General features: G+C 37.9%; 1 protein-coding gene across 2 annotated transcripts; it reads right to left on the minus strand.

Annotated features, from left to right (window-relative positions):
- Positions 1–259: 259 nt before the first annotated feature.
- Positions 260–25,533, minus strand: mef2ab (myocyte enhancer factor 2ab). 2 transcript variants are annotated; one of them, XM_084109004.1, is made up of 12 exons: positions 25,391–25,533; positions 17,173–17,318; positions 16,359–16,543; positions 13,109–13,312; positions 6,967–7,101; positions 6,123–6,300; positions 5,763–5,822; positions 4,662–4,804; positions 4,531–4,554; positions 3,511–3,628; positions 3,270–3,396; positions 260–1,609 (listed from the first exon to the last, which is right to left on the minus strand). In XM_084109004.1, exons 3-12 carry the CDS (start codon positions 16,410–16,412, stop codon positions 1,300–1,302), a joined length of 1,353 nt encoding a protein of 450 aa, XP_083965130.1. In that variant the 5' UTR covers positions 16,413–16,543; positions 17,173–17,318; positions 25,391–25,533; the 3' UTR covers positions 260–1,299. The 2 variants fall into 2 exon arrangements, with proteins under 2 accessions (XP_083965130.1, XP_083965131.1); XM_084109005.1 differs by lacking the exon at positions 4,531–4,554 and having other exon boundaries at positions 25,391–25,493.
- Between the last annotated feature and the right edge of the window lie 220 nt (positions 25,534–25,753).

Genomic DNA, 25,753 nt, shown 5'->3' on the forward strand with positions numbered 1-25,753 from the left:
AAAAAAAAAAAAATCCCTTGACTAAATTTAAAAACCAGTGGAGTTACAGTAGGCTATGTGGTACTTGAAACTGGAAAAAAATGTTCAGTGCAAAACAAATGAGAAAACAGAAGGAACAATTTGAGCCCTGCATGCTTCTGTGGTGATGAGGGAAAAACCTCAAACATCATCAAAGAATCCACATCCTGTTAAACAACCTTCTACAGAAGTAAACATCCTAGTTAATCATTATATACATGAAAAGTATAAAAGCGACAGAGCTGATTAACATGATGTTTATTGCCATTTATCATGGTGTACAAACTATAAAGGGGTCAGCATCTTGATTTGTGAACAAAATTAAGACAACCAGTCCATAGATTGCATTGACATCAAGTGTGAAATGATTTTGTATGGCATGTAAGAATATTTACTAAATCAGTAAAGAGGAAAAAATCTAGCCGCAAAAATCTAAACATCATCTCCTGGGAGACGGTGGGCTCAATTTTCACATAACAACTAGTAAAAGGACTTAAAGCTCAACTGTTCCTTTACATTCAGCAGAGTCTGAATAAAGGATAAAAACATATTTAAATATAATGTATATATTTTTAAATGCTTGTTAAATACAGGGTTTTTAAAGTAACAGTATTTACATCATATAAATTATATTAAACATCTAATTCACAAATTAGTTTTCGAATTATCTGCAAAATTGACATTTTTAAACCGCGTTCTCTTACAGAGGGATTGTAGGTTTAAGAAAGGCAATTTCATTATTTTTTTTTTAGCTCATTTTATCATCCTCTAGGGGTGTTAATAGGCCTTGGTGGGACATTTTATCATCTTTTCTCCACAAATCTTGAGATATCTGAATGTGTCATTTGACTGACTGTTGATGATTGAAATGCAGATACCTGAGATTCATCTAAAACTTGACACACACACTCCACAGAGGTTTTTTAAGTTTTAAGTTTAAGCAACTCCCAATCAATATTTATACGCTTTTGATTGAGGATTCAGATAAAAACACAAAAGATTAAAAAAAACACACTTGTAAAGATAATATACTACAAATAATGCAGCAAGGCTAATCCTCAATTGACAAAAAAATAATAAGTGTAAGACACTTCATAACTTAGATCTTTAACAATATGAAAATGTACATTTTAAAACAATACAAACACCTGCACACCTTTACAAGAACTTTCACGGCTGCTTTAAAGGCGTCTTCACATTGTTTGTTGCACAAAACGTGATAGAGCAGCAGTCTGCATATCTGTCGACAGAAATTTGACTTGTTTAAAGAGCCATTCACTGTCAAGTGTCCCAGCTGTCGGTGCGCATGCGTTTGACTGAGTTCTCCATCTCGGGCGATGATCTAGTGCCCTGTGCTGATATAGCGGCGGCCGTGTGAGAGTCCAGCCGCTGGTCCTCACGGTCGCTGCCCTCATACGAGCTCCCAGAAGAGCTGAAGCTGTCGGCAGGAGAACGGTCCTGTGTGGAGTTGGGCCGCGGCCTGGTGTGGATGGTGGGGTACACCGCGTGTCTGGGTGGGGAGACGGGCTCTGATTTGATGCTGATGGAGACGGTGGAAGAGTCAGAGGCCTGAACTTGAGGTTGTGTGGTTCTAGAGATAACAAGGACGGTTATCAGTATTTACACTACCATTCAAAAAGTTTCGTCCGAAAGAAAGAAAGAAATGTGGTTTGAAAGAAATTAAAACTTTTATTCAGCAAGAATGTATTAAATTGATAGAAAGTGACAGTAAAGACATTTGTAATGTTACAAAAGATTTCGATTTCAAATTTTCTTTCTATTCATCAAAGAATCCTGAAGAAATGTTGTACGTCAGTTTGAAATGTCAGTTTAAGATGGTCAGGCTTTCTTTCACTTTTGAATAAAAGAGAAAAAGAAAGTTGCTTCTGAAAGAATGCTAAAACTTCTTAAACTGGTTTTACAGGTCGGAACAGATGAAATAACTCCACTTTCACTTTTCAAACAACTTTTAGATTTTTTTTCAACTCTTCTCTTGAATGACAAAGGACTGAAAGTATTTGCCAATGTGCTTTAAAGGGCACCTATTATGCAAATCCACTTTTACATGGTGTTTGGACACAAATGTCAGTTGGCAGTGTGTGAACACAATCACCCTACAATGATAAAAATCCACCCACTCCTTTTTTTTAAATCCCCATTCAACCAAAGCAGTCTCATTAAACAGTGTGACGTTCGGTGTGACATCACAGTGCTCAGGCCCCGCCCACGGTCGCTGACTGACAGTCCTGCATTACCATAGTTTATTACCATAAACTTGTTTGCTTGCGCAAATCATTTCACTCCAGACTGCTTTGTGAACGAGGGTCAATACAAAGGGAAAATACAAAACACAGGCTTTGCTAAAAAGTTGTTACTCGAGGATGGATCAGTACCAACTGTTCGTGATCCAGCTTCCAGTCTCCGGAGCGATACTGGTCACGGCAATAATGAAAGGGAGAGCGCGCACTTTATTACAGTTCATAGGAGTTGTTTTACGGATATAAAGTTGACCAGTTAATTAAGCACCCCCCGAAAAGTCATAAGTCTGTATATATTTGTTTACTGTTAGTTGTAACGAGTGTTTTGTGTAATTCACTGTGTATGTTGATGATAATGCAAGGGAGAGAGAGAGAATTTATGGTTAAGACTTTAATGCACACTTCTTGTGTTGTGATTTATTCATCTCTAACAGTAAAATTGGACGCTTCGTCTTTTGTGTGATGTACAATAAACTTTACAGTTTTGGCCATCATTCGGACGGGGTTCGCTACAACAGGCTTGTAGTGGATAAAAGCAAGGTGACAACATAAGTTATAACCGTAATCAAACTAAACTTAAACCTGTTCTATCTCCATGCAGCACATATTCTCTGGCTCTGTAGGCATTGTTGTCCGACTCCGGTTCGAACTGAACACCGCTAGTACAGTTGTGTGAGATTGTCCTGATTTATTGCCACCGGAGCATGAGCTCTTGAAGCTCCGCCTTCTTCTTGAAAGGGGGCCGGGAGCAGCAGCTCATTTGCATTTAAAGGTACACACACAAAGGCGCTTTTTTGCTCACCCACCAAAAATGGTAATTTTAACATGCTATAAAAAGTTATCTGTGGAGTATTTTGGGCTAAAACTTCACATTCACACTCTAGGCCTAGGGACACCAGAGACTTATTTTACATCTTGTAAAAAGTAGCATAATAGGTGCCCTTTAACACTTTGGGTGAATGAAGGAAACACACCTCTATGTCATGTTCTCACCTCTGAGCACTGAACCCTGGCTGACTATGTTGGCTGTGTTTCCATGAAGACCCTGGGCCGGACGTGACATCGTCTGATGAACTGAAGCCATGTAAAGAACTGGCCTCTGCACTGCTCAAGGCAAAATCTGTAAGGAATGAAAGAGTTAAATAGTAAAATAGTCTTTCGTAATGACATGAGGTCCAGGAGAACAGAACCTGGTGTTATTAGATGATTTATTATGTTTAGGTCAATGATATACCTGTACTGAATGATGAGGTCATGGCTGAGTACGCAAAGCCCTGGGGATGCAGACTGGGGGTTGCCATGGATACCACAGGAGTAGTCAGTGATTGGCTGGACTGAGAATTGTCTATTCTCTGAGGTTTAAATAGAAATGGTGGAAACAACAGGGGTTGATTTGTGTGGAGATAAATGGGCAAAAAAAAAAGGTATTTACAGACAACAACAAAATTATATTCAATCTATACACACTATTCATTGTTTATCATACATCACTATTCATCACACATCACTGTTTTGCAAAACAATGCAGAGAGCTGAAGTTTTTCTGAATAAAACATTATCAGATGGATGGATGGAGTAGACGGACGGGCGGACAGGTGGATGATGGATGGATGGGTGGATGGAGTAGACGGACGGACGGACGGACAGATAGACAGATAGGCAGATAGATAGATAGATAGATAGATAGATAGATAGATAGATAGATAGATAGATAGATAGATAGATGAATAGACATACAAATAGATGGATGGACAGACAGATGGGTGGATGGAGTAGATAGACAAATGGATGGATGGATGGATGGATAGACAGACAGATGGATGGAAAGAAATATGGATGGGTGTGTCTTAAGAGTCCAAATAATCTGTGGTTTTCAGTTAAACTTGTATTATATTAAAGCTTTGACTGTAATGTGTCAAAGAACCACTAGATGGCCTCAAAGCATGTAAATGTTGAACACTAGGCAGCTGTAATAAAAGTGATTTTCTTAAAATTTTCATGACCTAGATCAGGGGTGTCAAACTCCAAACAGTCCTGCAGAGTTTAGCTTCAACCCTAATTAAACACACCTGATCAGCTAATCAAGTCCTTCAGGCTTATTTGAAAACTGCAGGTGTGTATGTGTTGAAGCAGGGTTGGAACAAAACTGTGTAGGGCTGTGGCCCTCCAGGAACTGAGTTTGACACCTGTGACCTAGATAATGAGTCGTTGTTGAAAAGCTTTTCTGAATAAAACATGATCAAATACCCCTTACCAAATGCTCCTCTCCTTCTGGCAGCTTGCAAGAAAAAGATTTAAGGGGCGTTTCAGGCAGGTCAATACTCTCTCATTGTCTAATGATTTCAGGATGTTTCTCTGACACATGGCAGATAAAGCTGCTCTCACCAGTGAAGAAGCGCTGCTCTTGCACGCAGGAGGAATGAGCACTCTCAGATCAGGTTTGCGTCCCACTGTGGACGAGGCTTGAGGTTTTGCAGAAACGACTTTTCCCATTCTACTTCCTTCCGAGCCACTGACGAAGCCATTGGCTGAATAAGGCACAATAAAAAGAGAGATTATTACAAGTTTGGTTGAGGTGTAGGTTAACATAGTCATAGGTTAGCATAGTTAATGTAGTAACGTAGTCAGATGATGTTTTATTATTTTTGAAAAAAGTCTGTTATGTTTACCAAGGCTGCATTTACTTGAGCAAAAATACAGTAAAATTGCTAACAGCTAAATTGATGTGAAATATTATTACAATATAAAATAAGTGTTTTATATTTAAATATTTTAAAATGTTATTTATTCCTGTGATGCAAAGCTGAATTTTCAGCATCATTACTCCAGTCTTCAGTGTTACATGATCCTTCAGAGATCGTTGTAATATCCTGACTTGCTGCATCCTTTGATTAAAAGAAATTTCAAAAGATCAGCATTTATTTGAAATACAATTCTTTCGTAACATTATAAATGTCTTTACTTTGATGCATCATTGCTGAATAAAAGAAAAAAAAAAAAAATCTGATTTGTTTTCTATGGTAATTGACAGCATATAGAGGTTCACTTGTCTTTAAACTGGAGTATTTCATTAACACAGAAAAAGGGCCTCAGGAACACAGGAAGAACTAGTGGATAAAGAAATCAACTTCCCTGAGGTCGTGACCTCACATCCTGCCCACACCAGGTATTAACACACAGAAACACATACGGTATCTCTGACAATCAGATACTTTCATAGAGGGTTAAGAACAACAAGTACAGTATGTGCAGTACAGTATAGTGCAAATCTGATGGCTTCATGCTGATAATACAGTAAATCTGTCTACAAAATACAAATCCTGCTCTTTAAGAAACATGTATCTGATTTGTAGATGGTTTGAATGTAAATAGAATTACAGAGCAAGCTTAGAAATAAATGAAGTGTTCTTTAAACAAACTGTTACTTAGTGGAACTTTATCATCACGGTCAGACACATTGTATAAGTTAACCAAAAAAGCACCTACCCACATGACTGGAGTGCACACCATTTGGAAGTGGGACGTCTGAGGAACCTGGTATACCATCTGGACATAAATGAATCAAAGAAACAAAACCTTCTGTTAAGGACACTTAAGCCTAAGAGATATAAATTAATATTTCATTTCAAAATGTATGAGACCGATTCCTTAAAGCATAGTTTGACAAGACATACACGCTATGAACCAAAGCAATTTTGATATTTACCATGGAAATGAATGATTATCATATTCATCAACCATTGGCATTTAAGACTACCTCAAAACCTCACTGGAATTAGCATTGAACACCACAGCATTATGATGGTATTGCATTGAAAAATGTATGGTAATGATGTAGATCCTGACCCATGACAGCAGTGCTGTTGGTGCTCTGGAAGCCGTTGGAGGACAGAGACAGTATGTTCGCCCCGCTGAGGGACACTGGGGTGTCCAGTGAGCTGTCTGTACTGTAGGGAAGGGTGGCAGGGTTGGTGACGGGCAAAGTCAAAGGCATGGAGTAACTCTGGTGACCCAAAGCAGCCGGCTGATGGAGACAGAGAAGAGCCAATATTGAGAGAGACGTCCAGTGATGAAGTTCGATTAAAGGCACAGTTTGTAAGTTTCACCACTAGAGGTCGCTTATTCAAAACAATAACAAAGGCGTGGCTTGACGACACCTTGAATGAGCGTGCAATCATGAGTTGTTGTCTTCTTCTCCACAACCGATGGAAACATCCGACAGGACTCAGGCAGAAATGATGTTCATGGGTGATTTAATGTATTAAAGTTTTATTAACGTTACTGTGGTGTGAAGCAGGGCGGAGCCAAGAGTCTGGGACATTTTACGTTGCTGTCTTTATTATGCTTATGCTGCAGTCGGCCGCAACATTTCAAATGTTTCCCAAATTAGAATCACGATAATAATAATAAAATTTTAGTTGCTATGACTTTCTGGATGCAGGACCGGCACTAAAGGGGCCGTGATTCCTATGAAGGGGGGCTGCTTTTTAGTGGGTCGCTACATACCGTATGTGGTTTCTAGGATGTTCTTGATGGTTGGAACTAGGACAGGCTTCATAAGACTTCAATAAGACTTTCAAAAACATTGAAATAAACAAAATTTTGCTACCCCAAACTTTTGAAAGGTAGTGTACATATAACAGAGATGCCACGAAAAACAAAAACAAACCACGTATCACACTTTGCTTACAATTTTATGATTTCTCATCATATTGTCAAACTCTTCATTAATCTTCTGATATTTCTCCTCCGAGTGAGGCGTGAGGACATATGAAGACTCTGGATCTGGGCTGTCACAACCTCTGTGTTCCTTCTTGCTCAGCACCTGTAGGGAGCAGCAAAGAATGATGTATGATGGGATTAAAAATCTACATCACATTGGAAATGAAAGGTCAAACTGAGTGCAGGTGTGCAGGTATTCAGTCGATGCAGAATATTTTCAGACCTGTTACAGAACATTAGAGTGCTAAAGCAAAAGTGTAAGTGCAGGACAGTTATTATCTCATCTCATTAAGCTTATCTCATCCTCAGGTGTCTGTAATGCTGTAACTCTGTGCTTTAATGTTATAACTGGGCTTATTTTACACCAATGACTGTAAATAAACCAAAACCAAAAAGATATGCAATGACTGATTTGACAGGATCTGCCTCGAACAAATCATCATCATCACCGACTCCAGGCCGTCTAGGTTTAATTTTTGTACTACTTTACTACTTACTAATGCATTTCATGACCACTTTCGGTCTAGTCATTGAGTAATCAATGTGAAAGGCTCCTCCAATGGTAGACCTCCAATAAAAGTTAATAAATACAAAAATTACACAATAATCACTGAGAAATTGGAATTAAATCTTCTGGTATACTATAGAGGAGATTCTTGTTTATTTTGAGTTTGATGCTTCATTTGATCGAGCACCTGCCAAGTCTTTTGGATGTGCGCACAATTTCTTTTTTGAATACTATAGCGGAGACACATGAAAAGCAGGAGGCAAAAGCAAAATTCTTACATTTAAAACATGGTAGGGTATGCTAATGTGAGACCAGCACACATAACTTTGATTCAGAAATGCATTCCCGGTACACGCCAGCGATTTGTGATTAATAGACGCTAACGAGTGCAGCGCTTGCCAAAAGTGCCACGTCCTTGACTGATAGTATCTCAGGTTTCCTCTGTATGAATGTTGGATAAGACTGGATCTTTATTTTTAGCTACAACCAATTAGCACCACTCGCAGAAAATCTGTTCACATGACTTCAGCACCAGCATTTAGCTACAGATAGCTAGACGCTGAACATTCACCATTTACTTTAAATCTGGCATCTCAACAGAAAACAGTCTCACAATCACAACAAATATTGCATGTAGAAAAAATGTGGTTACAATGAATTAATAATTAAGATTTTTTTTTTTTTTTTTTTAAAGAAGTCTCCTATCAAAAGACAAAAGTGACAGTAAATACATGTATAATGTAAAAAAAAACTTATGGTGTCTACTTAAAAAATAAAAAAAGACACTGAAGACTGGAGTAATGATATGAAAATTCATGTTAAAATATATTCAAATAGAAAACAATTCTTTAAAATTGTAATAATATTTCACAATATACTGTTTTTACTGTATTTTGGTTCAAATAAATGCAGCCTTGGTGAGCATAAGAGACTCTCAAAAATATTAAAAAAATATTAATTATTCCAAACTTTTTTACTGGTAGTGTACGAGTCGCTTTGGATGAAAGCTTCTATGAATAAATCTTAACACAGATTCATAATTGCTTATATACCTTGGCAAAAGGACAAGCACAGAACAGCCTTGGCTAGCTTCACATGTTAATTGTAAATGGAGCAAATGCATGTGACAATGAAGATGTAATTTAAGCACATGCCTCACAGAAGACCGAGATCTAAAATTACTCCAGCCTGCGTGCTCGAGATGCAGACACAACTGTTTGTTAACTGCATTACAACAACGGTAAACGCAGCCCTCATCTCCAGATGCTACTGCTACAAGGTGCATTTGCGTAATCTGTTAAAGGCCCTTCTGTGAGATCCGATATGGGTCATAACAGTGAAAATACAATTACAGATATCAAGAATTATAGTTTTTACTAGTTGAAATTCAATTGTTGATATCAAGAATTAGCATTTTAACTAGTGAAAATAGTATTACAGATATCTAGAAATGTAATTTTTACAGGTAAGAATAGCTATGGTAATGAGTTTATGAATATTAATGAGAACGGGATTTCCCATACTCCTCTTTTAGCGCCAGTATAGGTCAAAAATGGTGAAAAAACATCCAGTCAGAGAAACACCTCCTTGTTTATTTATTTATTAGTTTGTTTGTTTTTGTTTTGTCAGTTTCCACAAATCCCTTCACTCGATTGGGATGTTCTCTTTTATTCTGGACGGCAAGGGCAGTGACTGTAACATCGAGCGTATTTTGCAGTATTAAACACGTATTTATACCGATTTCATCAGGCTCTGAAAATTCTTCAAAATGAACACAAAGAATGGCCTTCTCAGCTGCCATAGTTGCAACTCTTGCGTCATCAGAACAGGGTGCTCAACGCACCACCGTTTCCGTTTAAAAAACGCTTTGAAGCTTTTTGTCGGGGCTGAGCCCAGGTCAGATCGTTTGTGTTCTCGTTTTTGTCTTCAAAACGAATTTTTTTAATGCATCAAATGAAAACACAATAGTAACACCTTTTTCAGTAAGGGGCAATATTTGCCCCCTTAAATCGATTTTTTCCAGTGCATTTTTTACCTTTACAAATTACTTTATAATATAAATAATGCTTTAAATAAAAAAATGTTCAATTGAGAAATATGCAATGATGGTAAAAAACAAAGCGGTAGCGACAAGTCACTGTCTTTATGAGTGAGTCATAAAGTCATTCATTTATTCAGTAATGAAGCAAGTGGCTGTAATTATGAATGAATCATTGAAGCATTGACTCTCACGATTTATTCAAAGCCGCAGATTCATTCACAAACACTGCTGTGTGCTGCTGTTCTGCTGTGGCTTTCGGGGAGCTATTATTGTGTTGAAAAAAATACTGACAATACTGTGTTTAAAATTAACATCACTTAATATTAATACCTTCCGTTTGTTGAACTGTTGTATAAAATCAATGTCACATTTGCAATCGTGTGGATATTCGATTAATGTGATCAACATTAAACACTAAACGATTAATGTGATCAACATTAAACACAGGAACTCACACAGGGTATGTTGGCAACAAGGCACACAAGGCAACAATGCTGCCTTGGCTATAGCGCGATTAGCCAAGGCAGCATTGTTGAGTGAATGCAGTCAGTTTTGACTGCAAAAGATGAGGTAATTTGATCAGATGTCATGTATTTACAGCATTTTACCAGCTAGAAATACATGCTCAGTTTTAATGTTATTTTAAGGTGGGGTAGAATTAAATAAATGCAAAACTCAGCATTTTGTTTGCGTACCCCCTTCTGTCACCTCTCGTACCCCCAGGGATAGGGGAGAGCGGGGCACAACCTAACGCGGGTTGTAACACCCTTGTTTTCAATACTTCCACACATGCTAGCATGACGAAACTTAGTGTATTTACTAGATGCCATATCAACACTCTATAGAGAAAAAAATGCGGCAAAATTAAAATCTTTGGAAGATACCAAAGTCTCCGGCACACGGGCACGGACACCACCGTCTCCGGCACGGAAACCAAAGTCTCCGGAAGGGACACCAAAGTCTCCGGAACAGACATCACCGTCTCCGGCACGGACACCAAAATCTCCGGCACGGACACCACCTTCTCTGGAACGGACACCATCGTCTCCGCCACGGACACCACCGTCTCCGGCACGGACACTGCCTTCTCCAGAAAGGACACCGCCATCTACGGCATGGACACCACCGTCTCCGACACAGACACCAACATCTTCAGCACGGACACCACCGTCTCCGGCAAGGACACCACCATCTCCGGCACCACCGGTAAGGACACCAACATCTCCGGCATGGACACCAACGTCTCCGGCACGGACACCGGCGTCTCCGGCACGGACACCATCGTCTCCGGCATGGACACCACCGTCTCCGGCACAACCGGTAAGGACACCAACGTCTCCGGTATGGACACCATCGTCTCCGGCACGGACACCAACGTCTCCGGAATGGACACCATCGTCTCCGGCACGGACACCATCATCTCCGGCATCATCTTCAACGTCTCCGGTACGGACACCACCGTCTCCAGCACGGACACCACCGTCTCCGGAACGGACACCAACGTCTCCGGAATGGACACCAACATCTCCGGCACGGACACCATCGTCTCTGGCACGGACACCGGCACAGACACCGGCATGGACACCAGCGTCTCCGGTACAGACACCACCGTCTCCGGAATGGACACCAACATCGTCTCTGGCACGGACACCGGCACAGACACCGGCGTGGACACCAGCGTCTCCGGTACGGACACCAACGTCTCCGGAACGGACACCATCGTTTCCGGAATGGACACCATCATCTCCGGCACGGACACCAACGTCTTTGGCACGGACACCAGCGTCTCTGGCACGGACACCAGCGTCTCTGGCACGGACACCAGCATCTCTGGTACGGACACCACCGTCTCAGGCACGGACACCATCGTCTCCGGCACGGACACCACCATCTCCAGAACGGACACCAAAGTCTCCGACACAGACACCAATGTCTCCGGCACGGACACCAGCATCTCTGGTACGGACACCACCGTCTCAGGCATGGACACCAACGTCTCCGGCACGGACACTGGCACGGACACCACCATCTCCAGAACGGACACCAAAGTCTCCGACACAGACACCAATGTCTCCGGCACGGAAACCAGCGTCTCCGGTACGGACACCACCGTCTCCGGCACGGACACCAACGTCTCTGGCACGGACACCGGCACGGACACCAACGTCTCCGGAACGGACACCAACGTCTCTGGCACGGACACTGGCACGGACACCACCATCTCTGACACAGACACCAATGTCTCTGGCACGGACACCGATGTCTCCAGAACTGACACCAACGACTCCGGCACGGACACCACCGTCTCCGGAACGGACACCAAAGTTTAATGTGCTTAATGTGGGCTGGTGTGGCTACAGTGCCAGGGCTGAATTTTAGTCCCAGTCCGCCCCTGACAGTTGCTGTTCTAGCCAGAGCAAGTGGATGTTGAAGTGGAGTTAAATGTCAAAGGTGAAGTAGGCTAATGTCAAATTTACATAATTGTGGTTGTGATTTATTTCTGTTATAGTTGTCTTCAGCCATTATTATGTTTGAATTTACACTGTGAAAAACAAGGTTGTGTTCCATATTGTGGTGTTCAGCAATTTTAACATAGTATCGTCATCATATCAGTGTAGATGTAGATGGACCAAAATAAAAACATTAAAATATCAAGTAAATAAGTATTGCGATACTTGGTGCCACAGTGACACTCTTGTCCCAAAAAGTATTGCTATACCACAATACTCAATATGTTGTCCCATGGTGAGTCATTTTTCCCTGTTGCACCTACACCACAGGTGTCAAACTCAGTTCCTGGAGGGCCACAGCCCTACAGAGTTTTGTTCCAACCCTGCTTCAACACACACACACCTGCAGTTTTCAAATAAGCCTGAAGACCTTGATAAGCTGATCAGGTGTGTTTAATTAGGGTTGAAGCTAAACTCTGCAGGGCTGTGGCCCTCCAGGAACTGAGTTTGACACCCCTGACCTACACAAAATTTGAGGGTTCCCCCACCTGCCAAATCCCACTTTAACCACTGGTCATAAGATTCAGAAGAAATCAACCACTACTAAAAGAGATATCTGTGTAGGGAAGCACATTAAATGGGTTGTATGCAATCTTTATATCTTAATTCTTAATTCTTGTTTTTTTTTTATGGAATATTGCAGAGTTTATTGTAAATGATTTATCCGTGCACATTATTATTCATGTGCCCTCGTAATCTTTATTTTAAAAAACGTTCTCTTCCTCTTGCAGCGTCATCTCTTCTCTTCTCTGATAACGTGTTTACTGGCGTGAGGGCGGTACAACCTGTCACTCACATGCGAACCACCAATAGTAAACCAGCCAATCAATTCTCAATGGACAAAATCAAGTCCCGCCCTAAATTATTTCTTGTTTGAGAAGCTGATTCATTCGGATATACTTCACAATAGGGAAGAAAAGACTACCGCAAATTCCATTTCATGCCGACTTTAAAATCTTTAATCTTTTTTAATCAATTTCAAACTGGTAATTAAATCAGAACAAATCATAACTGAGATTTAATTTTGCTTTTGAACTGTGTAGCCACTCACTTCCACAATGTCAGAGTTGGTTCTGCTCTCGTGTGGTTCATTGTATTCCGTGTATTTCAGCAAGACTTTGTCCATATCCGTGCTGGCGTACTGGAAGAGCTTGTTGGAGCTGTTGAAGATAATCAGGGCTATTTCACAGTCGCAGAGAACACTGAGCTCATACGCCTTCTTCATCAGACCAAACTTCCTCTTCGTGAACGTCACCTATGAAAATTATAGGAGAAACAGCGGAAATCAGAGCAACCTCCTTAAAGGTGTATATATTATCATCGATGTCATAGATATCAAATAAAGAGTTCAAGTAACTTGAAGAGATCTGTTCACTGTTGACTGATGTGGTTTTTGCACAAACCAAAAGATACATCTGAAAAAAGCTATATCTAAAAACAGAGAAATCTGTAAATTATGGATGTAGAAACAAATATTGAACTCTAAATGTCTACCTCTACACGACACTATTTATTAAGAAATTAATACTTTTATTCAGCAAGGATGTATTAAATTGGTTTAAAGTGAGAGTAACAACATATATGATAAAAATAATAAAATCAAATTAACAATAAAATAAAAACAAATGCTGTCCTTTTGAACTTTCTATTCAACTGTTTTAACATTGATAATTATAAGAAATGTTTCTTGAGCAGCAAATCAGCATATTAGAATGATTTCTGAAGGATCATGTGACACTGAAGACTGGATGAAAATTCAGCTTCAACATCACAGGAATAATTATTTTATTTTTTTAAATATTAAAAAAACAGAAAACACTTATTTTAAATTGTAATAATATTTCAAAATATTTCTGTTTTACTGTATATTTTAATAAATAAATTTTATTTTAAATAAATGCAGTGTTGGTGAGCATAAGACACTTCTTTAAAAAACTTACCGACACCAAACTTTTAAACGGTAGTGTAAATAAAATGAAATAACAATTCCAAGCTTTTAATACTCATACAGCAAGTACTGTGATTCTGTGCTGTTTTTCTTTTCTAAGTGTGTTCATTAATAGTATCAGAAGAAGTCATTCTTCACGGCCATCTGATGGGACCCAGCTGTCAGAGTTGCCAGATCTTCTCATGTTTCCTGCCAATTATCACCCTCCCTGAGGAATCTCAAGCATCGCTACCACTTCACAGCTGAGGGACACATTCTTACAACAGTGCATGAAACACTGAGAACAAACTCCTTCAATGTTTGCTGTCAATGTCAAAGTGTATAATCACATTTGAAAAAGCTTTAACATAGTTCCAGAGATGAATGAGGAATGATTAGCTCTTTTGGATAATAAAAGAAAAATTTATTTACAACGTGGAACAAAATGAAACACTGAAAACTGGACAAATGATGCTGAAAATTCAGCTTTATCATCACAGGAATAAATAGAAAATTATAATATAAACTATAATAATATTTCACAATATTACTGTTTTTACATTATTTTGATCAAATAAATGCAGTCTTGATGAGCATAAGAGACTTTCCTATCACTCTCATATAAAATAAAGTACAAACACTGTCACTGGGGCAGTACCTTTTCAAAAGGTACACCATTGTACTTTATTTAGAGTGCACATTAGTACCTTAAAGGCACATATTATTACCTGAAGTGTACATATTAGTACCTTTTGAAAGGGTTCCACCCCAGTTACAGCTATTATACCTTTTACATCAGACTTAAATAAATGAAGCCTTAAATAACCTTGCTGATAATGAATTTCTACTAATGCCGCATAAAACAAACACCAACATCACTTCATACAGTACAGAGGAATTATTCATTTACACAGGAATATATTTATATGTATATGTAAAAAAAAATGTTTTAAAAAAAACCTGTGTGTACCAAAAATAATCTTCAGAAAAAGAGCGCCCAGACAAGATAGGGTCTGTGGAGCTGGTTAGTATTATAAATGTAGATCCCAGTGCAGACTAGGTAAATTCAGGCTTGTCTCTGTGGTTTTGCTGTGAGTGATGGCCATCAGGGGCAGAGAGAGAGAGAGAGAGAGAAAGAGAGAGAGACTGTACAAGCCCTCAGACTGACTAGTCTTCTAATGAGAGATGTGGAGCCCTGAACTGCTCTCATTACTGCGACCACACCACGGGGACTGCAGTCCGCTGAGGAACACACACAAGAGCTCCTGTGTGCAGACGCATGGAGTCTGACCTGTGCATTCATTAAACACGCTTATGAGACATGGGGCACTCCTGAACGGTCATTTGAACAGAAATAAATCACGCATGTTAGGATTGAAGGTGTGGGACGTTCCTGGTGCTCCAATGGTCTACAAAGATGAAGGGGTTTGTAAGAAATCTAAAAAAAAAAAGCCATCTAAACAAATTGAGCTTATGATGATACATTTGGCTGCATCTGATGCTGTTCATTAAAATGGGAATAAATGGGAATTGTAAGGATTTTAATGGTCAGATTTCTTAATAATTGTGGTTTAGTGAAGAAACGTTCTGAATGATTTAGTAAATGAGTCAGTGAGTCGCTTCAAACAAATAACTCGTATAAGTTTGTGTCTGATTTGTCAGTCTTTTTGACCATTTTTTTTTTTTTTAATAGTTCATAATACTATAGTTATCTGCTCATGAACCGGATTGTACTGGTCTCTGTTGTTGTGTGCAACCAGCAAGGAAATGAAAAAAATGGAACTGGTTCTTGATTCCAAATCTTAAGGTTGATATCTAGAGACCATAACAGTAATATTGTTCATGTGAAGACAAAGCTGACATTTTAGCATCATTACTCCAGTCTTCACTGTCACATGATCTGAAAACAGTTGTACTGCTTAATATTTTTGTGGAAACCATGATACATTTTCTTCATGATTCTTTAATGAATAGATAGTTGAATGAATGAAAAAGAAATATTTTGTAGAACTAGAAGTCTTAACTGTCACTTTTGGTTAATTTAACACATCTCTGCTGAATATACAGGAAGTATTCATTTCTTTAAAAAATCTACTGACCCCAAACTTTTCAACGGTTGTGTATATAGTCAACATCATTTTTGCAAATGACTGAAATGGACATTTATCAACACAATATTTATCTATAACAGAAGATGTGCAAGGCTCTTTGTAGATTTAAGAACTGATTCACTTATATTTGGCAAAGTATGGCGAATACATTAGTCTGTTGAAGTAGCAACTCAAAGCTTTCTTATTACAGATCTATACAGACTTGGAAAACACCGGACACATTTTTTCCTACAGGATTTGTAAAGCAGACGTCCTCATCTTACCTGTCTGTTTCTCTCATCCATTATGCGGGTAATCTGTATCTTCTTTCGGCCCATTGTCACTTCCTTTTCTTTCTTTTTGCTAATGGAAATCTTCTTTTCTCTCCCGTGGTTATGGTAGTTTATGTTTAGGTTTTACTGCATCGTATGAAAACACCTCCTCTCTGCATTCTTCACCACAACAGAACCTGCAAGAGATGCAAGGAGATGTTAGGCACTGTACAGAATTCACATGAACAAATAAGAGTCACTGATGACGTAAAAATTTGCAAGCAACATTTCAATGACACCTGTAGCATAACCAAACACATTTTCGAACGTGTCCATTTTTAGAGATCTCTCTTGTAATCTGATTTGCTGGCTGGTGTAAACAACAGCATTATTATCCGAAACACTGGATTATAAGAGCAGGAAAAGTCCCTGTCAACATTGTTTATCATTAACCTGAATTCAAGCCATTTTATTTCCCATTAAAATCACATCATACAGATACTAGTGCACGTAATCTACCACAATCCCTCATACATCTAAAATTACAACATGTAATCTGGGGAATCCTGAAAGAAAACCATCCATCATTACTTTAATTTACAACGCATGTTGTCGTTTCCTTTCCAGAACTGTACAATAAACATCCAAGCCCAAGAGAGAGATAAAACATTATATGAAGGTCTTACTTTTGCTTGTATTTATTCCTCACTCAGAATGCTTCCCAAGAAACATCCAACTGTTTATGGAGTTCATAAGATCTAAAAACTGGCTACAAGGACTTTTTTAAAGCGAGTCCTTCGGAAACCTGTTTGTAGAGAATTCCCACCTGATGTTCCCAGTGAAGGAGCGGATCTTGAGATCTGATGGAAGACAAAGGAACAACACCCGTATTCCTGCACTTTCACACCTTCCCGCTCAGCTCCACCGTTACCAGGGCAACCAACGAGATGCCTTACATATGATCCATCAACTCTAAGTGCAAAGAGAAGCCTGTTTAAAAGAAGGAACCAATGCGATATATATATCACTGTATATTTCAGCCATGTTTAATAGGAGTGTAAGTTTGGATTTCATGTGAATAAAAATAAAAATATGGTGTTATACAAATTGCCATATCTTACTTCACAAGACAAAAGTTTTAACTTTTTTTATTGTGAATTATTTACCTAACAGATGAAATGCATGTGGGAATGATATGCTATTCAAATGCTAAGAGATTCATCATGCAAATATATAAGTGAATTTCATAGCAACGGTGAGATACACTTTGTAACTTTGAGCCGCAAAGGTTTTGCATTAATGTAGTTTGCATAGTGGTACTTTCACTTGTTTAAGAGGGTTTGCATCTGTGGTTAAAACACCAATTTTCATGAGGGAAAAGTGCATCCAATCCATCCATCCATCCTTATTTCTATCTATCTATCTATCTATCTATCTATCTATCTATCTATCTATCTATCTATCTATCTATCTATCTATCTATCTATCTATCTATCTATCTATCCATCCATCCATCCATCCATCCATCCATCCATCCATCCATCCATCCATCCATCCATCATTCCAATACATCCATCATCCTTATTCCTACCTATCTATCTATCTATCTATCTATCTATCTATCTATCTATCTATCTATCTATCTATCTATCTATCTATCTATCTATCCATCCATCCATCCATCCATCCATCCATCCATCCATCATTCCAATACATCCATCCATCCTTATTCCTATCTATCTACTGTATCTATCTACTGTATCTATCTATCTATCTATCTATCTATCTATCTATCTATCTATCTATCTATCTATCTATCTATCTATCTATCTATCTATCTATCTATCGTTTCCTTTCCAGAACTGTACAATAAACATCCAAGCCCAAGAGAGAGATAAAACATTATATGAAGGTCTTACTTTTGCTTGTATTTATTCCTCACTCAGAATGCTTCCCAAGAAACAAGATCACTCCAACTGTTTATGGAGTTCATAAGATCTAAAAACTGGCTACAAGGACTTTTTTAAAGCGAGTCCTTCGGAAACCTGTTTGTAGAGAATTCCCACCTGATGTTCCCAGTGAAGGAGCGGATCTTGAGATCTGATGGAAGACAAAGGAACAACACCCGTATTCCTGCACTTTCACACCTTCCCGCTCAGCTCCACCGTTACACCGTTCCATCATTCCAATACATCCATCATCCTTATTCCTATCTATCTATCTATCTATCTATCTATCTATCTATCTATCTATCTATCTATCCATCCATCCATCCATCCATCCATCATTCCAATACATCCATCCATCCATCCATCCATCCATATATATATGTATCACATGTTTTTCATCAAGTTAGATGTTATCATAAATTATGTTAAATGTTGTTGCCAATTGAACTGGTTTGACTGAATCACTAGAAAGAACCGACTCAAATCAGACGTCACTAATTTGAAACCCATTCTCATAAAAGAACCTGAAAGATTCAATGCTCCACTTTCAGAAAAAAAACAACAAAAAAACATCATTTACAATGAGTGACTCAGATGGATGAATGTTTCCAGCAGACCGATACGATTCAGTCAGAAACACCACTGGCACTGTCACACAGCACACAGACATGACATAATCTTACTTATAGCCTTGCTCTGGAGCTGAGTACATGTCTGGCCTCCTTACATAAATCCTTCTTAATAATGCATTACACAAAACATGAACACAGCATTATACCCTGTGGTCTTATATGAGGACGACTGCATCCAACCTACTGGGCCTCGTCTGTTAATTAAGAGTTGTGGGATTGTTTCCATTTCCATAATAAATGCAGGATGACACAGATACGTTCTGCAAAACATCTGGCTTCAGGGGTCTCGTGTCTTATTTCTTTTGTTGTTGAACATTTTATTTCTGTATATCCTTGTTTTTGCTATTCAAAGAGATCTGCATATGTAATTATTTCTATTATGATGTAATTTAACTAGATTGTTTTATTGCATGAATGTTTGTAGAAGTATTCAGACGGATGGCTTTACAAAACAATATACTGAGTTTCTTGAGTTTTTGGAAATGTAATCAGGGTTTAATTGTACAAGTTCTGGATGGGTTTATTTAAAACTGCCTGAAGAACTTCTGTAACTGTGTAAAAACAATGACGTTTATTTGATGGATGCAAATTTGATGGATGCAAATTTCAATATGATCCCATTAGTATTCATAGATACACTACCATTCAAATGTTTGGGGTCAGTTTTTGAAAGAAGTCTCTTATGCTCCCCACACTGTAAAAAAATAAATTAATTTTGAGTACAATCAACTTGGATGTTTAAGTAATTTCAACTTAAATTACATTAAACTGACTTAAAAATTAGTTAAATCTTGTATAACTTAAAAAAAGTAGAAAATTGCTTAACTCATTTTGATGAGTTAAAGCAATGTAAAAACACACATTGTCAACTTATTGATCGTATAATTTTTTTACAGTGCAAGGCTGCATTTATTTGATCAAAAATAGAGTAAAAAGTGTATTTTGTGAAAACCGTGACACATTTTTTCAGGATAATTTGATGAATAGAAGGTTTACAAAAAAGGCATTTATTTGAACTTGAAATATTTTGTAACGTCTTTACTATCACCTTTAATTGACTTTTATAGTTCACCCTTGCTGAATAAAGTATTATTTTAATATTTTTGAGAGAAAAAAAAAGTTTATGGAGGTGTCCTTTTACTCAGACGTCGCAATTGTAAAAAAATAATTAACTTTGAGAGATTAAAGTCACAATTTTATGAACAATTAGTTGCAGAGAAATAATATTCCTGTGAGAAATAACCTAACAATTGTGAGATAAAAAGTCGCAATAATAAGTCACAGCATAGAGATATGAAGTTGCAATTTTGAGATATATAATCACAATGCGAAAAAAAAATATGTACACAGTACCAAATAAAATGAAAGAGATCATCCTGCAGGAAAAGCATGGCACAAATAATTGATTAAATGAATTAATTTATAACAGTCATCAAATAAATGCCAATCAACCTCATCTTGCATCTAGAAGAAAGAGCTCAATCGCTGTACATTGATTGGTCCGTCCAAAACACATTTAATAAGATCTGCCAGATATCCCCAGACTCCTTTTCCTTCCAGGCTTCTCAAAGTGTTTTTGCAAGAATATCAACTCCTCAGATTTGTTTTTACTCTTTCGTTAATATTCGGCCCTTTCAGCAAATAGAATATTTCCTATTTATGGTACGACTTAAGCACACACAACCAAAGAATCCCTGCTGAGTCCCAGACGTAAGACCTACCGACAGACTCCATCCTGCTGTGCTTGTTCATGATATCATAAAGCTCACACTGAGAACTAATGTACGTTAATCTCATGCTGCCTCTGAATTAGTTCGAACCAGGAATGTCTCGACCTGAAACCATTTCTTTATTTGGTTTATCTGGTCAAAAAAAAAATATGAATGAATGCATGCAATGTGTGTTTTCTGTCCTGAGTTGTTACAGAAGAAAGTCAAGTCTTAGCCATCACAATAACAACTGATGTATACATACCAAATATTGACTACATCGTTTGAACAACAGGGCTGCCAACTTTTGAGTTCAGCTTGGAGTGAGAATTCATGAGCCTAGATTTGATCTTGATCTTGATTCAGTATCAATTAATTTGGATACATGGATATATAGTGGTACTCTGAAGGAAAAAAAACTCTGCTGGTACATTATTATTAAAGTCTCCCTGTAGTCAATAATTTTATCCCTTAAAACTCACCTTTGATCACCAAAATGACATATTTAAGCATTTTGTCCTTGAAAAAAATCTTAATGCCTTAAAATAGCTTGAATGTAACTCTACACCCTTGCCTTATTTAGTATACGCTATTCTATGAATATGCAAATTAGCCCCGCCTCCACTCACTCACACCAGCTCAGAGATCCACTCGTTGACGTGATTCGTACAAGGTAGTTTGTGACGTCAGAAACACCAGCGATTTCAAATCGTGTTTTAGAGACTGTCTTTGGTTCACTGCAGTTTTAAGGAGAAAATACTCAGCAATGGTGTTGACTTATGAATTTGCACATGGTTTGTCTTAAAGCATATTAAAAACACCATAGGCATATAAACAACATTTAAAACTTGATTTTCACCACAGGGGGACTTTTAAAATTTTTAATTAACAACTGATTTGTATACAATTGCATTTAAGGCCGTTTTTAGAATGCTAACTTTTTAATGGTATTAGAGTCCAAATATAATGACTGTAATATAGTGCATTTTTAAGTTTATGGACATTGAATGTTTTTTCTGAAGTTAATGTAACGTTACATGACATTTTTTACAAACTATTTTATCCGCAGTTGAAACACTTTTTGAGCGATTACATGAGACATGATCAATTTCAGTAAGTCATACTGGTTCCCTTTCAGTCGGTCACATTCGATGCTACGTCGGAACTGACTGAGGAATTGACGTAACGTCTCCGTTCTCTCCTTCAGGGAACGAGGGTTACGTAACTGAGACGTTCTTTCGGCACACCATCTGAGGCTCCTACATGTTTATTTCGTGCTATAACTAGCAGTAAGCGGAAGAGATGATCAGTTGACGTACGCCCAACGCTGCAGCTTTGCTTGAACTGAGGATACAGCGATCTGTCACGCCACATTAAGAGCGACAAAACAGTATTTATTGTTTGAATTCCGTAATAAAACGTACAAAATTTAAAAGCTGAGACTTTGTTTCATATCAAAAGCACATTGTCCGTGTCCTCTTTGCTCTCACTGCGTGAGAATATGGACGTGTGGCGTGAGAGCATGAGAACAGTGTCAATTGCGTGACTCGTCTTAGTTATACAGTGCGGATATTCAGTCCTAAAAATAAGACTTGAAACCAAATCTGAAGTACTAGCTGCGTGAACAAAGCCCGGATTGTGCAAAATACATCCTGGATGGAAATAATTGCTAACAAATTACATATTACAACAAACCCTCAACCCTCTGAAGAAGCAACTATCACGAGAACAATTCATTCTATAAAATATAAATATCCTGGCACACAATCCAGTTTATTTTACAGAGACAATCTAATCTCCCTGTACCTGCAGAAATCTACTTGTCAGGCCCATATATGTGAACCGCTATGCAATTCTACCATTACAGGGTCAAAGGTGACACCAAAGATCCTTAACAGATCTAGAGAGGATTGCTTTGAGGAATCAGATTAAAAGAAGACTTAGCCAACTCCAATTAGATCAGGAAACCTCACCCTCCATTGACTATAGGTCAAAAGAGTGATCGGAAATGAAAGGCCTTAAGGCAGGTGAAAGTATGAATGGAACTGCACTTAAGTGAACCAGATTTTAATTGATTCTGATTGATTCTGATCTGATTGTAAATGTCAGTCAGTTGGTCATTATCACTTATTCAGTGACTGTACTTGTATGCTTATTAGATGGTTATTTGCTAAATACTCTTTTGAATGTAAATTGTTTTATAACATTAGAAGAAAGAGTGATGCGAGAAAATATTTTTTTTTCTCTCTCTCTGTCTTAAAGTCCCCTGTAGTCAATAATTGAATTAAAACTCATCTTTGATTACCAAAATGACATATTTAAGTGTTTTTTCCTTGAAAAAAAATCTTCATGCTTTTAAAATAGCTTGAATATAACACTCCTGACTCATTTAGTATATGCGGTTCACACCAGCTCAGAGATCCACTTGTTGATGATCACATGTTGACGTGATTGGTTATGGTTACAAGGTAGTTTGTGACGTCAGAAACACCAGCGATTTCAAACCGCGTTTTTGAGACTGTCTTTGGTTCACTGCAGTTTTAAAATGAAATACTAATTTACACATGGTTTGTCTTAAAGCATATTAAAAACACCACATAGACATATAAACAACATTTTCATCACAGGGGGACTTTAAGATCCCTTGTCTTCCAACCATATGCACACAACTTTTTTTAATTGATGAGATTATACTTGCATTACATATAAAATATCCTCTGTCCTTCCACTTATTTTCAGGCACATCTTTTAAGAAATTTTTTTTTTCATCCTTCTCAAGTCAGTTGGATAAGAATTTTGCATTTATTTCATTTTCTTTCTTTCTTTCTTTCTTTCTTTCTTTCTTTCTTTCTTTCCTTAACCTGTGTAAAAGTCATCATCATCATCATCATCATCATCAAAAAAACCAAACTTTTCCCTTCAAAAACTAAATTATTAACAGCGGCTTTATGTGAAAATGATTAAACTGCAGAATGCCACGAGAGAGCCATGTGATAATAGAAAAAATTCTCGAGAAAAAATTCTTCAAAAATCCCCCTAAAAAATTGTCATCCCAATTCTCACAAACTAACCTTGGATAATTGTTTCTTGCACCATTTTATGAGAAGATACAACAATGTGCAACTTATTACTTATACTTCTAAACCTTTGCTACAGATGTAGTTTAGCACAATGAAACAATATGCCATGTTCACAACAGAATTGTATTCTGTATTATACTGTATTTTACGCATTGCCAGACAGTTTAATAAAGCCTGGAGTAGTTGGCAGTCCAGTCCCAGAGGCACAGCGCCAACCCCCCCTCAAGCCCTCAGGTTTGGCTGCGATCACTAAATCTTAACAGTCTGTCTAATAAAGCGCACTCATGCTCCTTCCTCAAATCTAATGTACAGTTTGATTTGGCTAGGCGCAGACGTTTCTATTTCCACTTCACAAAAGAAAGCTTCTTGGGTCTGCAGGAAGCCAGACTGGGGAGCTAATATTTAGAGACAATTATATTTGATTTCTGTATTTATCGAGTATAATTTCTAAAGGATGGTAACTCTGTTTAGTTTCAAACATGTGGAGCGGCGGTCAGGCAGAAGGCAGCCAGAGGTCTATGGCTCTGTTGTTGGAACAGACCCACATGAGAATGAAGTCAATTCTTCTGAAGTACAGACAGCTCAAAAACACATAAAGATGTGAAATGGTATGATATATTTAAAAAAACATGCATATGATAGGTTAGATATGCTGTTAATCAAATGTAATGGATTAAATATAAAATTACATGTAGAAAAACAACAAGCATTAGTTTGAAAGAGCCAATATAAGTAGGTAAATATCTAACTAAAGTGTTGGCTTAGGGTGCATTAAATTCTGACAATCTGAAGTGGTCAAATGCAGATGAGCTACAGTAGAAAGAGAATCAATGCCGTGACATTGGTACTCGCCTCTTACAACAATCAACTTGATGCATTGACTTTTAACATCGTAACACAGCACTGTAGTCAGAATATTTGAAGTCAGTTTTTCTGTGGCTACATCAATGTCAATAAACAGTTAAACTCGTTAAGTTTAGAGCTTTTCTTCTGAACCATTTTGCTATTAATTTAGCATTAATTGCATCAACTGATGTCAATTTGATTTTTAGTGTTCACACAGTAGGCAATGAAATGAACAATGGACATGCTCTAATAACATTTAATATTCAGAAAGCATCACACTACATTTTTGCCATCATTTTGAACAGTAGCCTAATGAATAAATGCCACTTGATATTTTCTTATAATGGATTGATATTATTAAGGGTGGCTTTAAGTGTCTAATTATTTTTAATCCAAACTGAATTTGGATTATTTATGTAAACCATCACATGGCGATACATAGGCCCATATCAAAGAACCAAAAAACTCTTAATAAACAAAAGTAAATGTAAAAAAAGAAAAAAAGAAAAGAATTTTCAAGAATTTACCACAAATAGCATACGACTACAGTGCAGTTAATTAACCCTTTTTAATAAACCAAAGTGGCAGCAACTACTTTCTATCTTCCATCAAGCCCAACATCACTGACACACACGTTCAACAACAAAAACACGTAAAAGCGACGAATGCTGACGTCACACAGTTGGTCGTAACTGAAGTAGGCAACGGTTATCAACGAAATTAGTTAGCGAATTAAATCAGTGTGTAATTGCGTTACTTAATGCGACTTATTAATTCACCAACAAGCGTTTAAATCCACATCGCTACATCAGAGAGCAGAGTTCTCACCTTCAGTCGAGTTGCAGAAAGACAAAAGGAGCGCAAACCGAGCGGATGGATTGAAACAGCAGGAATCATGTACACGGTATAATCCCGAGTCATTGTTGGACTCGTGCACGCGCTGCTCGCTGCTCCTCCCTCTACATCAGTGTGTCCTTCAGAGACCTTCCACTCCACCTCACACACACACACACACACACACACACACCGGTCACCACATAACATGATACATTACACGAGCCTGCTGCAGTACAATGTATTCACAAGTACAATGTTCATATCACAACAGTTTCTATCTATCTATCTATCTATCTATCTATCTATCTATCTATCTATCTATCTATCTATCTATCTATCTATCTATCTATCTAT

Source organism: Abramis brama, assembly GCF_963993115.1.
Source record: "Abramis brama genome assembly, chromosome: 3".
Taxonomy (NCBI): domain Eukaryota; kingdom Metazoa; phylum Chordata; class Actinopteri; order Cypriniformes; family Leuciscidae; genus Abramis; species Abramis brama.

Excerpts from the sequence above, each read along its gene's own strand:
- mef2ab (XM_084109004.1), bottom strand. The coding sequence starts at position 16,412 with ATGGGCCGAAAGAAGATACAGATTACCCGCATAATGGATGAGAGAAAC. Across the intron at positions 4,555-4,661 it reads AGAGCAGCGCTTCTTCACTG|CTGCCAGAAGGAGAGGAGCA; the intron begins GTGAGAGCAGCT and ends TTTTCTTGCAAG. Across the intron at positions 3,397-3,510 it reads GACCTCATCATTCAGTACAG|ATTTTGCCTTGAGCAGTGCA; the intron begins GTATATCATTGA and ends CATTCCTTACAG.